Source organism: Ptiloglossa arizonensis, chromosome 9, assembly GCF_051014685.1.
Source record: "Ptiloglossa arizonensis isolate GNS036 chromosome 9, iyPtiAriz1_principal, whole genome shotgun sequence".
Classification (NCBI taxonomy): Eukaryota; Metazoa; Arthropoda; class Insecta; order Hymenoptera; family Colletidae; genus Ptiloglossa; species Ptiloglossa arizonensis.
In genome coordinates this window covers 9,264,996-9,280,960 of record NC_135056.1, presented here as the reverse complement: position 1 = coordinate 9,280,960, position 15,965 = coordinate 9,264,996, and the positions used below count along the sequence as shown (strand labels likewise).

Here is a 15,965-nt window from a genome sequence, read left to right as displayed (position 1 = left end):
TTCGAAACATCGATTTTACGAAATTGGAATCCAAGGAAGACGAGTATAGATCGAGTTATATTTGCGATATGGCACATCTTATTCGCGAACATTGGCTCGTGTGTATTTTCTGAACTCGGGGTCATTTTACTCTCTATTCTCTACAAACCCTGCATCGTTATAATTTTCGTGTCTCTTTTCAACGAACTCTGCATCATTATATTCACCGTGCCCTATGAACCCTGTGTCATTGTATTCTGCATACCTTTGTATCCTAGTCATTAAGTCCTCTACGAAACTTTCTAAACTTTGCCATATTCTATCACCACCTCTCCTACTTCTGAAATCCCTGAAAGGCATTGCACTACCTCAATCTTCGACGAAATATCGGTTGCACAGAGCGCTTCGGAGTCACGGGTCAATTGAGACTTCGTCAGCTGACACAGCTCGCAAAACTAAACGAAAAAAATGTTGATAAACACAACTCTATATACTATAATTTTCAGAGTAAGCGCACACGCTCCCTTGAGTAATCTCGGCGCAATGTCGTAACAGGGATGTACGCGCAAGCGCGTCCCAAGATACTTCCGGTATTCGCGTGCAGCTGTCCGAGGCGTTTCGCTAACATTTCGCTAGACAGGTGAGAACAGGGAAGTATCGTTACGAAAGATAATGAAAACGAAAACGAATCGGTGTCGATTACAATTCCGAAAGGACTTTGATCGATAGACTTGTCAGGGTTCCAATAGAAACTACAAAATATCGTTGTACAATCGTTAATTTGCAAAAAATCACTTTTGTATTTGTAACAAGAGTATTATCGGAATTCAAGACACCTGGTGCGTGAAATAATTAATAGCTAATTTCGAGCCATTACTTACGGCCGGCGTTCGCTACGATAAAGCAATCAGAAACATACCGATTGAAACGAGAAAATGAATCGTTTCGCCACAAAACGATAGGGAATGCACAGGATGCCGGTGAAATGTTCAACTTTGATAAAATTCACCGATCGATACGTCTATTCGTCCTTTACTTTAAATGCTTCGATAACCGTAATTCGTTTGAAATCCATACTGTTGCAATATTTGGGCTCCCGTTACTTCTATTTACGATCAAAACTTTCCAATCGCCGACACGTGGCTAAAGTCCACGCTTGTGACTTGCAGAATGAAAGGATCCGCTGGCGGTCATTTTTAACCTAGGAACACGTTTCGATAACCTTTGCGGTGAAAGAATCGACGAGAACGTTCGAGATCTTCATCGTGATTGCATTACGGACAGCACCGAGAAATCGATTCGTCAACTGGACGATGACTGTTACTGTTGCTCCCTCTCTGGAACGATTACCCTTTTGAGGAATTTTAGAATGCACATAAGATCGGCGTGCACCCCTCCAGGCGATAAATGCAAGTGCGTTTGCTGATTGCTTCCCAGATATAACTAGATTTATCGCACTTTTCTCGGTATATTGTAACATGGGCAAAAAGTCTGATTCGAAGACGAAGAACCTCGTCAGGTGTTAAAACAAACGGTAATGTGAATATAATTGGCCAATATTCCAATTAAATAAAGACGAAGCTAAAAATGATTTAGTTGTGTCGAATAACATTAACAGGAGGATCTCACTTGCATCTCGTAAACGTTTACCAGATTGTTTCTCAGATCGGGTTCATGTAACACCAATTTAATCGATAACTCGTTTTAACTAAACGAATTAGAATTTAGAATTAATCGTAACTAATTCTCTTTGCGTTCGTATCTTACGTGTCCATACTTTTCAATAATTCTGATATAAAAAATAAGACAAATCGAATTACAATTAAAAGAATTTTACATTACCCGAATAATACGAGCAGTACGTAATATTACTTTATATTATCAGAAAATCACAAACGTGCAAGGAGTAAGAAGTCTAGGAATTTCTCTGTTCGATGCTAATTATTCTAAAGTCATTTTCGTACGCAAATCGAAGATCTGGTAATATCGTATATTAATTATCCGTTATTCACAGTCGATTTGTACAAACCAGTAATGTCGAAACGGTATTTTTACGGCGGAAAAATTTAAATAAACTCTCCATTGTGAGAACGCTCCGCTGCAACCGAAAGGAAAACGCAGTAGGCACGAATCGTTGGTAGATTAGACGCAAATACTATATGTAGCTGCTTTGTAAGCTAGAGCAGTATCACTTTCTACATTCTCTTTATAGTCTTCGCATGCACGCTTTGTTTCCATCTAAATTTCCATCAGAAATGATCCGACAGTAACACGACGATAAAATGTAAAATTTATCGAACACGTGAAAGTAGCTTCTAAAGGACTTCGAGTCCGAATTGCTCGAACGATACAACTAAACGTGACACAAGATGATCGTTTAGTTAATAGAAAATTGATTCGCAACGGTTGATTAATGTACGGCTATAAATACGCATGAAATTGCTGCTCGGAGATGCAGCGAGGTCGATATCCGATGTTGACGTAAAAAAAAAATAAAAAAATAAAAAAAAATCGAAATCGCGCCACCATTAACACTAATTTTATGGAAAGCGGATTCAACGATTTAAGACACTTTCTATAGAGAAATGTACGACGAACGTCAAACGTTCCAATCTCTCGAACGATGCAATTAATTCCCTTTCCTGATACAACTTTATTTTTCCTCCTATCTTCCCGATTCTATCGGTGCAGATATTTCTTTCCTTTTTAATTTCGTTCGCGTTCTAATAATACGAAAATGGCAGGCTATCGATACCGGTATACCTGGATTCCCAGTGAAAACTGGCAATTTCAAGCAAGAATTCATCCACGTTGAGCGCGTACACGGAATCCGACGTATTTAAGCCGGTCTTCTCTTCGACACGACGTGTCTTTTCTGCATCGCATGACGCGAGTGATTTAACGTTACCGCGCACACCGAGAATTTAGATAAAACGGTGAAACAGGCGCGCAATCGTGACAACGCGAGTTAACAACCGGAAACGCAGAAACGCATCAACGTTTTCGAATGATAAAACCCGTAAGGATCTCCCATTCGAAGCCCGAAGCCCGCGTCGTCGCGGGCCATCTCTGTAAATAACTTCCTTCCTGGGTCGTTAATTACGCGCATGCATCTCCAATTACAGAAGCTATTCAAATTATAAGGATTAAATCGTTCCAGTGGCTCGGCAGCCTTCGCGAAAAGAAAAGGAGGAAAAATTAACGCCCGCCCGCTGCTACTATATTAAACGCAACGCGATATCCTTGACACAGAATTGATGCACTCCTGAAATGCATTTCGGTAGAACGGGGAGAAAGAAAAATAATCGCGATTTCGTCGGTAAAAGACAACGAGACGGATTACGACAATCCGAAGAACCAGTTATCGGTGGTTGCTTGGGTTGCACGTATTATCTGAATACCTGGAACCGTTGTCGGCCTCGATATATTTAACGTTTAACGTTAATATGTTTGCACTACCTCTGGGGTAATCAATTTTTGAAACGTTTCTTTTTACACTTGTAAAAGTTTACAAGTTTACACTTCAATTCTACGTATTTTCTCTTATTGCGGGACAATTTTTTGAATCTGCTATTGTTGTATTTAAATGTAAAACAATGCAGCGCGATTGAGACAGAATTGAACGCTGTCGAAAAATTCCTTAGAATGTAAGCATCTAAAAAATGAAGTATGAATTTGATGTAACTATACATTTTGTTCTATACCTGGATTTGTTCAATTTAGCTAACTTGAAATATAACGGAAAATTAATTTGCTTTCTTAAAATAGTAAATTATATTGTAACAGTTATATTCTTAACCTTGATCATAAAATACAATTGGTGAAATTGTATTATATTAATGGTTATGATAATTTTGTGCAATATTTTTAAAGAGGAAAATTGAAAGTAACTTTACGTGTATAATGTATTGTACCATAATTGTTGATTTCCAAATGACGATCGTTTCGTCACGACCAGCGACACTAAAAGTTTCTTTTTGATAGGAAATACAGCGAATAAAAAGTAAATAATTTCTTAATTGGATTCTTTGACGACATTTTTTTATACACGTTTCGCAATATAACATATAAGATCGCAATATATGCATATTGCATAACAAAATCCATATGCCAATAACCCGATACGTTTCAGTAACGACATCGGTGGTGTTCTAAATTAACGTACAGCCGTAAAACCAAAACATCCGAATACGTCTGTGGCAATTACGGCCTAACTGATATTTTACGCGTCTAAACGTTACCTTCACGCATTGTTACCACCTTTTACGAGAATCACCACTTACCTGAGTACTGCGTTCACGAAGACCTTCGGTTGTGACGAAAAGCAGCACCACCAATGCCACCACCGTGCACCACGAAAATCTCCGCGCCATTCTGAACAATAAAGAACAAACACGTGAATTAATGGCGGGCAAACAATACACGTGACTCCTTTCATTAAGTATAACCATTAAGATATAATAATTGCTTGCTCGAAACAAATTATAAAAACCCGTAGTCACCGCGAGCTTAATATTTATTGTAAGGTTTCGTACCGTAATTTCGATCCGTTTCGGTGAATAATTTAATAATTTACGATACAATTGTAATTGCGTGCAATTAATTTCTTACGTTAGAACTTTATTTACGAAAGAACAAATTTATCGAGAACGTAATAAATATTAAACCCGCCGAGACTGCGATCAATTTTTTTCAATCCTTTCGTTTCAACGTACACTTTTCGATTTAATTCGGAACTTTTCAAAGGAACGAACGATTTTAATGTGTTTGCAAAAATTCGAGCACTGCCTCCTAGATTTAAATTCACTTTTTCCCGTGTAATTCTTGGTTTGTTAACGGTGCCTGTAATTCTCGACAACTACACTATACGCTAGAGAGCACCTGTGAGATCATGCTTTCGCTTCTGGAACCACTTAACAACGTAATTAAAGCTTAGTGTAATTTCCGCGCCGGACAGCAGAAAGGTCTCCTCGAAATTACCTCTGATATTAAATTAACCCGTGTTCTTGTATTACTCGGACGAGTTATTTTTACATCATCAAGGGTGAATAAACAATTACCCCCTTTGTCTCTGTATCAAAAAGATCGATCGAACCTTATTTTTATCTTACATTATTGTGTCAGAACGGCTTCGTCCCTCTGTCGTTCGTTTAAAAATAACAGGTGCTGATACTTGGTCAAGCAATAAATACCTTCTTTGTGCATCTATTCACTTGTGGTTTCAAGCTCTCTGATCGATCATCGTATCGTAGATATTTTCTCTGTTAATTTTCATTTCGATCAATTTAATCGTCGTTACTTTCAACGTTACATTAGTTTCTCGCATTATTTCGTTTTCGGGATCAAAAACCCCCTCAATGTAAATAAATGCTACATAAATGAACAGTGTTTTTTTTTATCAATCTCGCGAGAATATTCTATGGTCAAATAATTATTTCCAATGTCTCAAACGGTGACGCTACGAAAGTAGGTCAAGGTTTATTTCGTACCAGAAGAGAGAAACATTTAAAAATGTTTTTAGATCGTCCTCATCTCTCTTTAATGGGAACTTTGACTCGTGACATTTCTCGAAGTACACCAATCCTAACGATTGGCAAAAGATATAGTGACTCGCAAAATCTTGCGAAGAAATCTTGTTACTGGATTACAAGTTTGTAACAAATTACGGTCTTGCACTCGAGCACAGGTATTCCAACGTCGCACCGAGATACGAGTACGTTATTCTCTCCGTAAACGTACCAATATAAAATTCAATTATAAAGTATTCATACGCTCCAATTATTATATTGGCTGGGGTATATAAATGGGACCACCTAAATATTCCCACCGTTTTATAGACATATGAAAATACTCCTCAGGGACGAACTGGGTTCTTCAAAGAGGCGAATATGACGACGAAGAAAACATTTCCCTCGGGGTTTCCCTTGTGAGCGATACAAAGACAAATTCGATGGACTGTAGCAAATTATTGTTGGTAATATACAAAACCATTCGATTTCACGGGGCTTCGTTTAATAGATACTTTTAGAATGAGTGTTGGTAGTTTTAATTATCTACGGGGATTATTTAATAAATTCAGTTCTAAGAATAAGTAAAAATACTTGCAGGTGATTTTACAAGAAGTATTTTTAATATTATAAAACATTTACGTTTCGTCTCAAAATAGGACTCTCTTTCAAAAATTGTGTCAACTGAAAAACTTTAACTAGAAAAAAAATTAAAATGCTAAATGCGTTTGTGGACGAGTTGGTAATATATTAAATAGTTAAATTTTGTAATACAAGATGAAAAGTACGTGACAAATTTTTTAGAAATGCAAGTATTTAACTTTGGTGAATATTTTTTCGTAAAAATATAAAATTTCGACATACACAGAGTAATTTGCTATTGCTTGTAAAGTAGTAGTGGTTCGTATAAAAATTGAACGAATAATGACAACAATTCTCCAACTTTTTCTACCGATACATAGTCATTGTGTTCCATCCTATTAAATGGGACGCCCATTATTTTATTTCAGAATTAGAACTGAAAGTTAACTGGGTTGAAGTTGTCTAAACCAAGCCAGCATATACATACTATCGATTGTTGAATTGAATACTCCACTACAGTGCCAGAAACTCAACGTTCGATACACTTACTATTTATTTTACAAATATCCAATTGACTGTTAACTTTAAACTCTTTCTAATTTCGTTACAAAAATTTTAGTAAACATCGTGCAATCATATGTCTCAACCATTTTTTCACACGACGAACAATTAATGAATAATTAAAATCTATCAAGATGGATCTTTCGAGAATATTCACAAGTGCAAAATTATTTGCACTTCGACGATATCTTGAAAATCGACCACAATTTGTACCATAAATTTTTTAAAAGTTTTTTTTTAGGACATTCGATTACAACCGCGAATTTGGAACGAGCAAGATATTGAAATCGTATAGCTCGGGTACGCAACGCAACGATCGAATTGGATCTTCGAAATCGAGAGTAAAAACACAGTCTGGAAGTGTTCAAGGTTTAACAAACGATGATCTAACGAGATCGTCTGAGGTACACGGTGAATCGTGATGATCGTGAGTTCTCGCGATCCTCTTTCTTCCTCTGCCGCGAAGATCGACGAGTAGTGGAGGAAGATCAAGATCAGCCGTGGATCGACGACCGTACTCGAAATACCGTTAGACTCGATTGCGTTGTATTACGATTCATTAACATCGCCCATTCAGGTTCTGGCTGTCGATTTTTCGTTCCCAAACGCGTCACCTTTTATAGCATAATTTATACAGTTACTTTCCATTTCTTTTTGCCACGCATTCCTTGTTCAAGGTTTCTTCTAACTCGTGTTACATTTGAAAACACAAGAACCGAAAATATGTCGAAAATATGGAACAAGATTTTATTGCACAAAGCATCGTTTCCCGACAAATGATGTTGCTTTTGAAGGTTCATTAGATACGTGATTGGGTGCCTAATTGGATACCTAGGCACACTTGATTGGACATGATTAAATGGATCTCAGTATGAATCACGTTCCGTATCGTATTTATAAACGTGTACTTTCTCTTTTTCTTTTTTCTTCGCTCGATACTGCATTTTACAATGTAAACAATCTTGATACAATGAAGACGTATTGCCGTTGTTAACATTTACTCGCGTGCTACGACTATCTTGGTTAAAGTGTCCATTCAAATGTACAAAGAATTCAATTTTTACATATAGAAACAAATATGAAATTCCCTGTATTAATATTTCGAGCAACGAATAAAAGAAAAACAACTTCCTATTTATCGATCGTTGAATAAAAATCGAGAATTCGAATTACAGAATGAAATATTTCATATTGAATGAATATTTAACTGTCCGATCGAATAAACATCGCGCGTTAATCGCTATACATCGATTTAATGCATCATCGTTCATTGGAATAAAATCTGTTCGACAGAGTAGCAGAAAATTAGTTGGCCTTTTTTCCCATTTGCTCGTTCGAATTAAACATGAACTTTTAACAACCGCAATTTAAAAAAAATTACAATGGGTGCACGTATCGAGAGCCGTTAATTAAAACTCGAGTGAATGTCTATTTCCAAATGTGAGTTTCTGAAAACGAAGCCTTCTGCGATGAAAAAAAAAAGTTACTCCAGGTATTCTATCCATACTCGAACAACGAATCGCTTCCTCTTCGATCGTACTGTACGAATCACAGGGCACCCGGTATAATACTATCGCACATAGAGCGCATTCACGATCGCGCGGTGAAACGGAAACCTATCCAATTTACAACCTTAAATCGTTAAGATAACGCACGGAGAATCCAAACGAGCTCGATCGATAGATACAAACGGAGGAAAAAGGTCGCTAAAAACACAGCTTATCAACGATTAAACGTTCGTTGTTAGAGACGAGAAAGGAGACCTATTAATTCGTTCGTAACGTATTACGATCTTAGCCAGCTAAAAACGTTCCTGGGAGCACGGTTCCAGCGTCGATTCCTTTCCACGATCGTTCGTGCGCACGAATCGGTTACGCGCGAATCGAAAGTAAATTCTCCTCGACTATACACAGCTACACGTATCAGGTTGTGCCCGCGATTGTAAAGCATATTCCGTATTGGCCAAATGCTCGAGAATATTTCAACCTCGATGAAACACATTCTCGATGTTAAGCGATCCTCCGAAGGAAGATCATCGTCTGTCGTTCAGATAAACGAACCATTTACGAATCTGTAACGTGGAAATAAGCGTTCCGTGTAGACGATTCAACGAAATTGTATCCGCGACAAACAACCATGAATCGTAACTGTATTCTTTCGTTCGATAGTTTTTAGACACTTTGGTTTCCTTATACTCGATGTAATATAAATTAGCGACCACTTGGATAAACTCTGACGCTTTTCTCGTAATCGATATTAACTAACATCCGGTACCGATGCTTTCTCGAATACATTCCCACGGTTAGCTCGTAAAAGTCGAAAGTCCACCATTCGCGTGCTAAGTATTTTAATAAGTACAAAATCGGGGGATCGTTGCAGCATTTCGTGTTTTTTTTTTATTCTTACCTCGAAAGAAAGACTATGATAAAGTACGAGGATCGTCGGGCAAACGATGGATTCGTTCTTCGCCTCTTTATCTTAATTTATCTTTCTAAAACTTTCGAATTCGATTCTTCGTCTTTCTTTTAGCGAACTGTTAGCCGTTTCGGTTTCAATGGCCGATTTATTTACACCTTATACGCGAAAACTGTCACGTTTACCGTTACATCGACCATTAAAAATTGATAAAGTAAAGAAACATTGAATAGATTCTTTTCGGAATAAAATTCACGAGTTTCTCAGTGAGAAAGCATTATTAGAAACATCGTATTAAGTTTGTACTATACAAGGTGTCTCAAAAGTTAATGTACAAAGTTTATATAAAATGAAAACGTATAAATGTAGGTTCGTAAATTCTTTACGAAAATAGTCATAATAAAAATCTGAAATGTAGAAGCAGCGATAACGATCTTACCGAGTAACACGATACTGTTCTATTAGGAAACCTTTGTCGATATTTTCTAACGGCAGCTCGAACATTTCCCGCGCAAAGAAAAGGAAATAAACGTAACAGGTATGCTTGATTCGAAAATGCTTTTGGTATTTCGAAGACCGTAAACTGTTACTTTTCAAGCTGGACGCAACCGAAAGTAAATTGCTAGCAAAGCGTGTAATTTACGGCTGTATCGAACCGTTTCAAAAGAGTAAACAAAGCTTTCGTCAACAAATGCAATCAACATTTAGATCTTCTTCTTCACATCGACTGTTATTGCTCCATATTTTTGTTGTAACAAATATTTTAATAAATATAAACCAATTTTGTCTCGTTTCTATCCACGAAACACGTTGGGAAAGTTTACAGAGAAAAATGTCCAAACTGTTATCAATCATTTTCAATATTTTTGATAAATATGGACCCATAACGTGCCAATTTCGTTCCATTTCTACAGCCAAAATCCACTAGAGAAGTTTGTACAGAAATGTTTTTAAACTGTCATCGTCCATTTTCAATATTTTCGGTATGAGCAACTTTTAATAAATATGAACCCATAACGTGCCAATTTCGTTTCATTTCTATTCGCAAAAAACACTGGAAAAGTTCGTAGAGAAACGTTTGGTAACTGGTTATCGTTTCATCGATATTTCAATATTTCTCTTCCAAGCTTTTAATAATTATGAACCCATAATGTACCACTTTTGCTTCATTTCTGTTCGCAAAAGCCGTCAGGAAAGTTTCTACAGAAACGTTCCCAAACGGTTATCCTTTGTTTCCAATACTTTCGTTACGAGCTTTCAACGAATACAGACCCCCATAACGTACCATTTTTGTCTCATTTCTACCCACGAAACACTAACAGGAAAGTTTTTACCACAACCCCTGGAACGACCACACAATCGAAAGGTAAATAAATTACTCGTCCCTGTTATTATCTTCCGTTAAGAAAACTTATCGCTCCGTACTTTTGTTGTGACATTTTAATAAATACAAACCGATTTTACCTACAAAGAAAGAACGGAGATACAGAGATTTTCCTCTTTCATACACAGAAAAATTTCCAAACTGTTATCAATCGTTTTCAATATTTTTGATAAATATGGGCCCATAACGTGCCAATTTCATTCAATTTCGATCGAAATTCGCGGGAAAGGAAATTCGGGACGAGGAAGACCTAGTCTCGATCACGCGGGAGTCTATGCGAGCTGGTAGGAACCACGAGAGAGTGACGAGATAAGGGAGAAACGAAAATCCCCGAGGCTCGTGTACCGCTGTCGAGATTGGTGGCATCATTTTCAGCGTTATTGTCCGATTTAAGGCCCCGTGACGAACTAGATTTCGCGGCGAGTGGCACGACGGGCCACAGATTCCTGGTCACCGCCCGAGACAATCATTTCGGCACGGTACGCTCCGGGGGAGGGAGGGAGGGAGGGAGGGAGGGCCAGACTCCCTCCTTCGTCTTTTACGTAAGTGACGGCAGGGAACATCTGGAAGTTCGAGCACGTGAAAGTGGACTACCGAGTTACAGGCAACGGTCAGTTAATTCCGCGGCGGTTCGGTTAATATTCTGCAACTCCAGCCGGTTCCCGGTGCCGATCGCGGAACCGAGTCCGCTGCCGAGACCAGCTTCTTTTTGCCAGCCCGAACTATCACCGGGACGAGTTTTCCCGCGAACTTTTTAATCGCGATTATTCACGGGGAAACCGCGCCAGAGGCTGATTGATACATTACGGACACTTCTTTTTTTTACCTGCCCCCCAGACGGGAAAATATTCACGCGCGAGTATAATTTTCGAAAAATTTGTTCCACATCGCAGGACGCGAGTTTCGAGAGAAAATATTAGAGAAGCTTTGGAGATTTTAACACGGAAGATTATCGTCCTTGAGATTTATGAATCGTGGCTTCAGAAAACGAATCGTGAGTTCTTCAGGGCGATTTTAATTTTCCAAAATATTTGGTCGACGTCAGAGAATGTGCATTAGGAGAGCAATTATTCGAAAAAGTTGGAGATTTTCGCACAGAGGAATATCGTCCTTGAGATTTATGCATCAGGACTTTAGAAAACGAATCGTGAGTTTTTCCGTGAAGTTTTTAACCGCGATTATAATTTTCAAAGAATTTGTTTGCCATCAGAGGATATGCGTTTCGAGCGCAATTACTCGAAAAGCCTGACGATTTTGCAGCGAGGAATATCGTCCTTGAGATCTACGCATCATGGCTTCGAAAAACGAGTCGTGAGTTTTTTAACCGCGATTATTCACGGGGAAATCGCACCAGAAGCTGATCGATACATCAAAGACACTTTTTCCACCAGAGGACGAACGCTTCGAGCGCAAATATTCAAAATGTTTAGCGATGAACATTATCCCTGAGTTACAAGCATATAGATCTACACATCGAGGCTTTAGAAAACGCAATGTGTAATTTTTATCGAGTTGGAAATCTGTATGGTAAATTTGCAAATCCGTTGAACCCCTTGATAATGTTTAGCGCACGAGGAAAAAATTTTTCTTACGCGCGTATGTTAACGGCGATCGCGTGAAATTTGATATTTTGTTTTCAAGTTCTGATTCGATTTTGAACGAAATCGGTTCACGGATAACTATGGTTACTTCTTGTATTTTTTATGTGTAAATAAAGCTTTTTTCCGTCCTCTCGGATAAGGAAGGAATTTAATGTTTAAATAATTATTTTCTTCTATTAAAATAGCATCGATACGATTCATCGAAGAGTATCGTGTTATTCTTTGAATATTCTGCGTTAAATGTTTTCACTGTCGATGGACCTGAGTAGGTTAACCGCAGAACGAATTTTTGTAAGAAGTCTTCTGGCGCCACGCTTGTTTCGTGCTCAACTTTCATAAAATGATTTTCGTTAACGAATCATTGCTCGAATGAATATATAAAATCAACAACTTCGTTGATTATTCCGGTATGTATTTCAATACCGTCTTTGAATAAACGAATCGTTTGACCTCTTCGCTGTTCAATCGATCCCAGTGATAGAAAAAACCTCTGTGCTTAATTTCGCAATTAACTTGCGATAATCCTATTGATAAATATATCTAAAAGTTAAACAAAAAAGTAGCTAAAAAGTTTATCTACCTATTTTCTGTACTATAGATCGTTCTGATCCAGAATATGAAGAATACACGTGCGTATCAGTCAAAAGATTAAACGATACAATTAAATGAACTTTTTCAACGATCCAAAGACGATAGTAAACTAACGGTAACTTTCGTAAAATAATTTTATCGAACTTTCCAGAGCACGCGAAGCGGTTACAAATATTCGACGACGTTGGTTTCAAATCCTCTTCTTTGAGGAATTAATTTCAAAAAAATAAGGAATTATACTTAGAGGAAGACCAAAGTGCAATCTCAAAATATAATACTCGGACAACGAACGTTATCCACCGATACTGAAGAAACAAACAAATCTACCATTAATTTTAAAGAAACACCAGAGCGAAACGGAGCTATTCGAATCGGACCCGATCGAAAAGAGATCGCACTAGCGATTCAAAGAACAACGGTTTCCAAATTAAGCCCTTCCTCTGTTCGTTATCGCCCAACCTCGACAATCGTATTATTTAGAAACAATGAGCGTTATAAAAAAAAAAACAAAAAAAACCACCTGAAACGCAATCTCTCGCCACATCTTTCCTCCCCTCGCAGAGAGAAACGACCTTGCGAAGATCGATCTGAACGCAGCCTGGTCACGGATTTTCCCATACCGAGACAAAAAGAAACCCCGGTTGCTCTATCGTGCCGGTTCCATCGTTACTCACCTTGCAACTTCTTAGACAAGCCTTATCCAATGTTTCATTTCAGTTCCACGGCAACGCACAATGATCCCGTCCTAGTCGTTTCGCGGTTGGCCCTCTCGTCGCGCACAGACCACGATCACCAACGATCACGGATTTGCGTGGGCCGGAGAGCGTGCGAAATTCTCGAAGCGGAGGAACCCGATCGTCGTTCACCGAATGCTTGAGTTTCCTCGAACACTGAACCACCTCGATCCGTGACGAAGAGAGAAAAACGAAAAAAGAAAAAAGAACCAACGACGACGACGACGACGACGACGACGACGAAGTGTAATTCTTCTTCCTCGCGATGCTCTATCGGTGTTTCTTGCCGCGAAACTCGCGCGAATTCGAGCTCGTGAGATCAGGTCGGACGTGCACCAGCGTCGCGCATCCTCGCGAAACGATTTGGTTTTTCGCACCGGTTCAGGGAGCGCGGGTTCGGACGTTAGTCGGCGGAATGCTCGGAGACAAATGGAAGTCGATCGAACCGACACGGCCGTGTCAAAAAACCTGGGTGTAAATGGGGGAGAAAAAAAAGTGTTCGCCCGACCATTTTCCCTTTCGCCCGAGTCTACGGGCTCGCCGCCACCACCACCACCACCACCACCGCCACCACCACCGGCGTTGTTGCTCTCTGCGTGGCACACCGGCTTGCCCCTACCCCAACAGGTACACCTCGAAAGCCTCCCCTCCCACGATAGGTCGCCTCGTTCCTCTTACTGACTGATAGCTACTTTGATATGCGTGACTTCCTGCGATCCGAGATACATACACGGATACAACCGTGTTCGATTATGGGCCACTTCGAACATCGAAACATCGGGCCCAAAGAGGCTAAAATTGAAAGCCGTTTACCTCGCGTTCGTCATCACCGACTCTTTTCCAGGTTTCTTTCCTTTTTTTCTTTTTCTTTATTTTTTTTCTTTTTCGTTCGCGTTCCGAGTTTATTCGTCCCGCGTCGTTCGTTTCGATAAGTAGCCAACGATGTACCGGGTGTCGAAGCACTCGAAGATTCGCGCGGTGAACAATTTTCACGCGGGACGAGTCTCGAGCGTGGATCGGGATCGAATGTTACGATACGATCGATACGATCGAAGCGTGCGGTGGAAAACGATCCGAGCGATGAGAAACTAATTTTTCAAAAGGAAGAAAAAATATTCCTGGCTTTGGATTGTATTGGTAATGTTTCGTTCATTTTTATCGTTTGTGAAAATTTTTTTTTTTTTATTTCTTGGATCAATAATATGTGAGTTTCTGAGAGAAACGATCGTATTTGTAGAACAGCCTCTGTGTGCCATATTTTGTTTCTTCGAAAATTACTTAAGAATATCAGAATGTAGTAAATATCAGAAATCAGAAATATATTTCTTTTATACGAAAATGATACAAAAATTTATTTTATATTTCAAATAGAGTATTCCGTGAAATTCGAAATTTTTAATATCCAGGTTTACATTGACATTTGCATTGTTTTCTATAAAGACGACGATTGAAATACCGTTGATGCAAGCCATTAGCATTATTTGTAATTATTTACAAAGAGATATGGTACTTAGATTTTATACTATAGTATTATTATTGGTATATAGAATATTTTAAGAAGGCAAAATAAAATTTTTCTAACTTTGGCACTGACATTGTTTTCTACAAACACTCTTCGAGAGAGCGTTTTTAGAAAATGTATGTTCAAACGTTTGTCGATGTTACGAAAGATTTTCGACTCTGTTTTCCAAGTCATCCTCGATATAACAAAAGTTCGTTAAATTGTAACGTTCGTGTGTAAGAAATAAATTGTAGATAGAAAAATCGAAGAGATACAAAATTTATTTATTCTGAACAACGAAGATCTATCGAAATCAACGGATACGACAAATAACAAAAATTTCGACAATTATAATATAAACTGAATAATGAATCTGCAACGAACATAGTATTTTTTTTATCGAAATTATTTATTTATAGATATCGTAGAAGACGATCAACCGAGTGTCTTATTATTAAAACAAAGACAAAACATTTCATGTAAATGTAAATGAAGTACTACCTAGATGCAAAAGTTTAATCAGATAAAATTTAGTTAATCCTTTCTAAGATCTCCGTGTTTCTACAAGTTCTTTCGAAGTTAAAACATACTTTCTAATTTTGCGATCTCTTGCAAAAAAAAAAATGTACATCTTGCCAATCGATTTTTCTCGCTTTTGAAAAAAAACATGTTCTCCTAATCAGTGTAACTAATTGCAATTGACGACAAGAAAAGTAAAGCATCAACGTACAAGAAAGGAATATTGTTAAAATGTTCGACGAGCGAAATAAAAAAGAAGTTGAAATAAAATTTAATTAAACAAATGTGAAATATTCACGTAGAAGCCTTGCACGGATGGAGAGTTTATGATGATGCAATCGCGTGAGATCCAGATTGGAATCAAACCGTTAATTGAACTTAATTTATACGCCACTCAAAGATCTTAATAAAGGTTCACATTACACGGACAAACATGAGTCAAAGCGAAGTATGTATATTTTTCAATTCTACAATTTACGTACCCACTTATATCAGATACAACTTCAATGTACCGAACCAGCTTTCTTAAAAATCAATACTTTGACGTATTTATTTAAGTATAGATAATTTTTCGTACGAATGTATTTATAC

The 15,965-nt window shown here is 38.1% G+C and overlaps 1 protein-coding gene across 1 annotated transcript in view; it reads right to left on the bottom strand.

Moving 5' to 3' along the window:
- The window catches only part of LOC143151131 (uncharacterized), a 76,472-nt gene extending 62,694 nt beyond the window's left edge, over positions 1 to 13,778 (bottom strand). Inside the window, exons 1-2 of the mRNA XM_076319972.1 lie at positions 13,295 to 13,778; positions 4,263 to 4,353 (exon numbers count right to left, since the gene is read on the bottom strand). Coding sequence (XP_076176087.1) covers positions 4,263 to 4,352 — 90 coding nt within the window. The 5' untranslated portion in view covers position 4,353; positions 13,295 to 13,778. The remainder of the gene's footprint in view (positions 1 to 4,262; positions 4,354 to 13,294) is intronic.
- Positions 13,779 to 15,965: the final 2,187 nt, after the last annotated feature.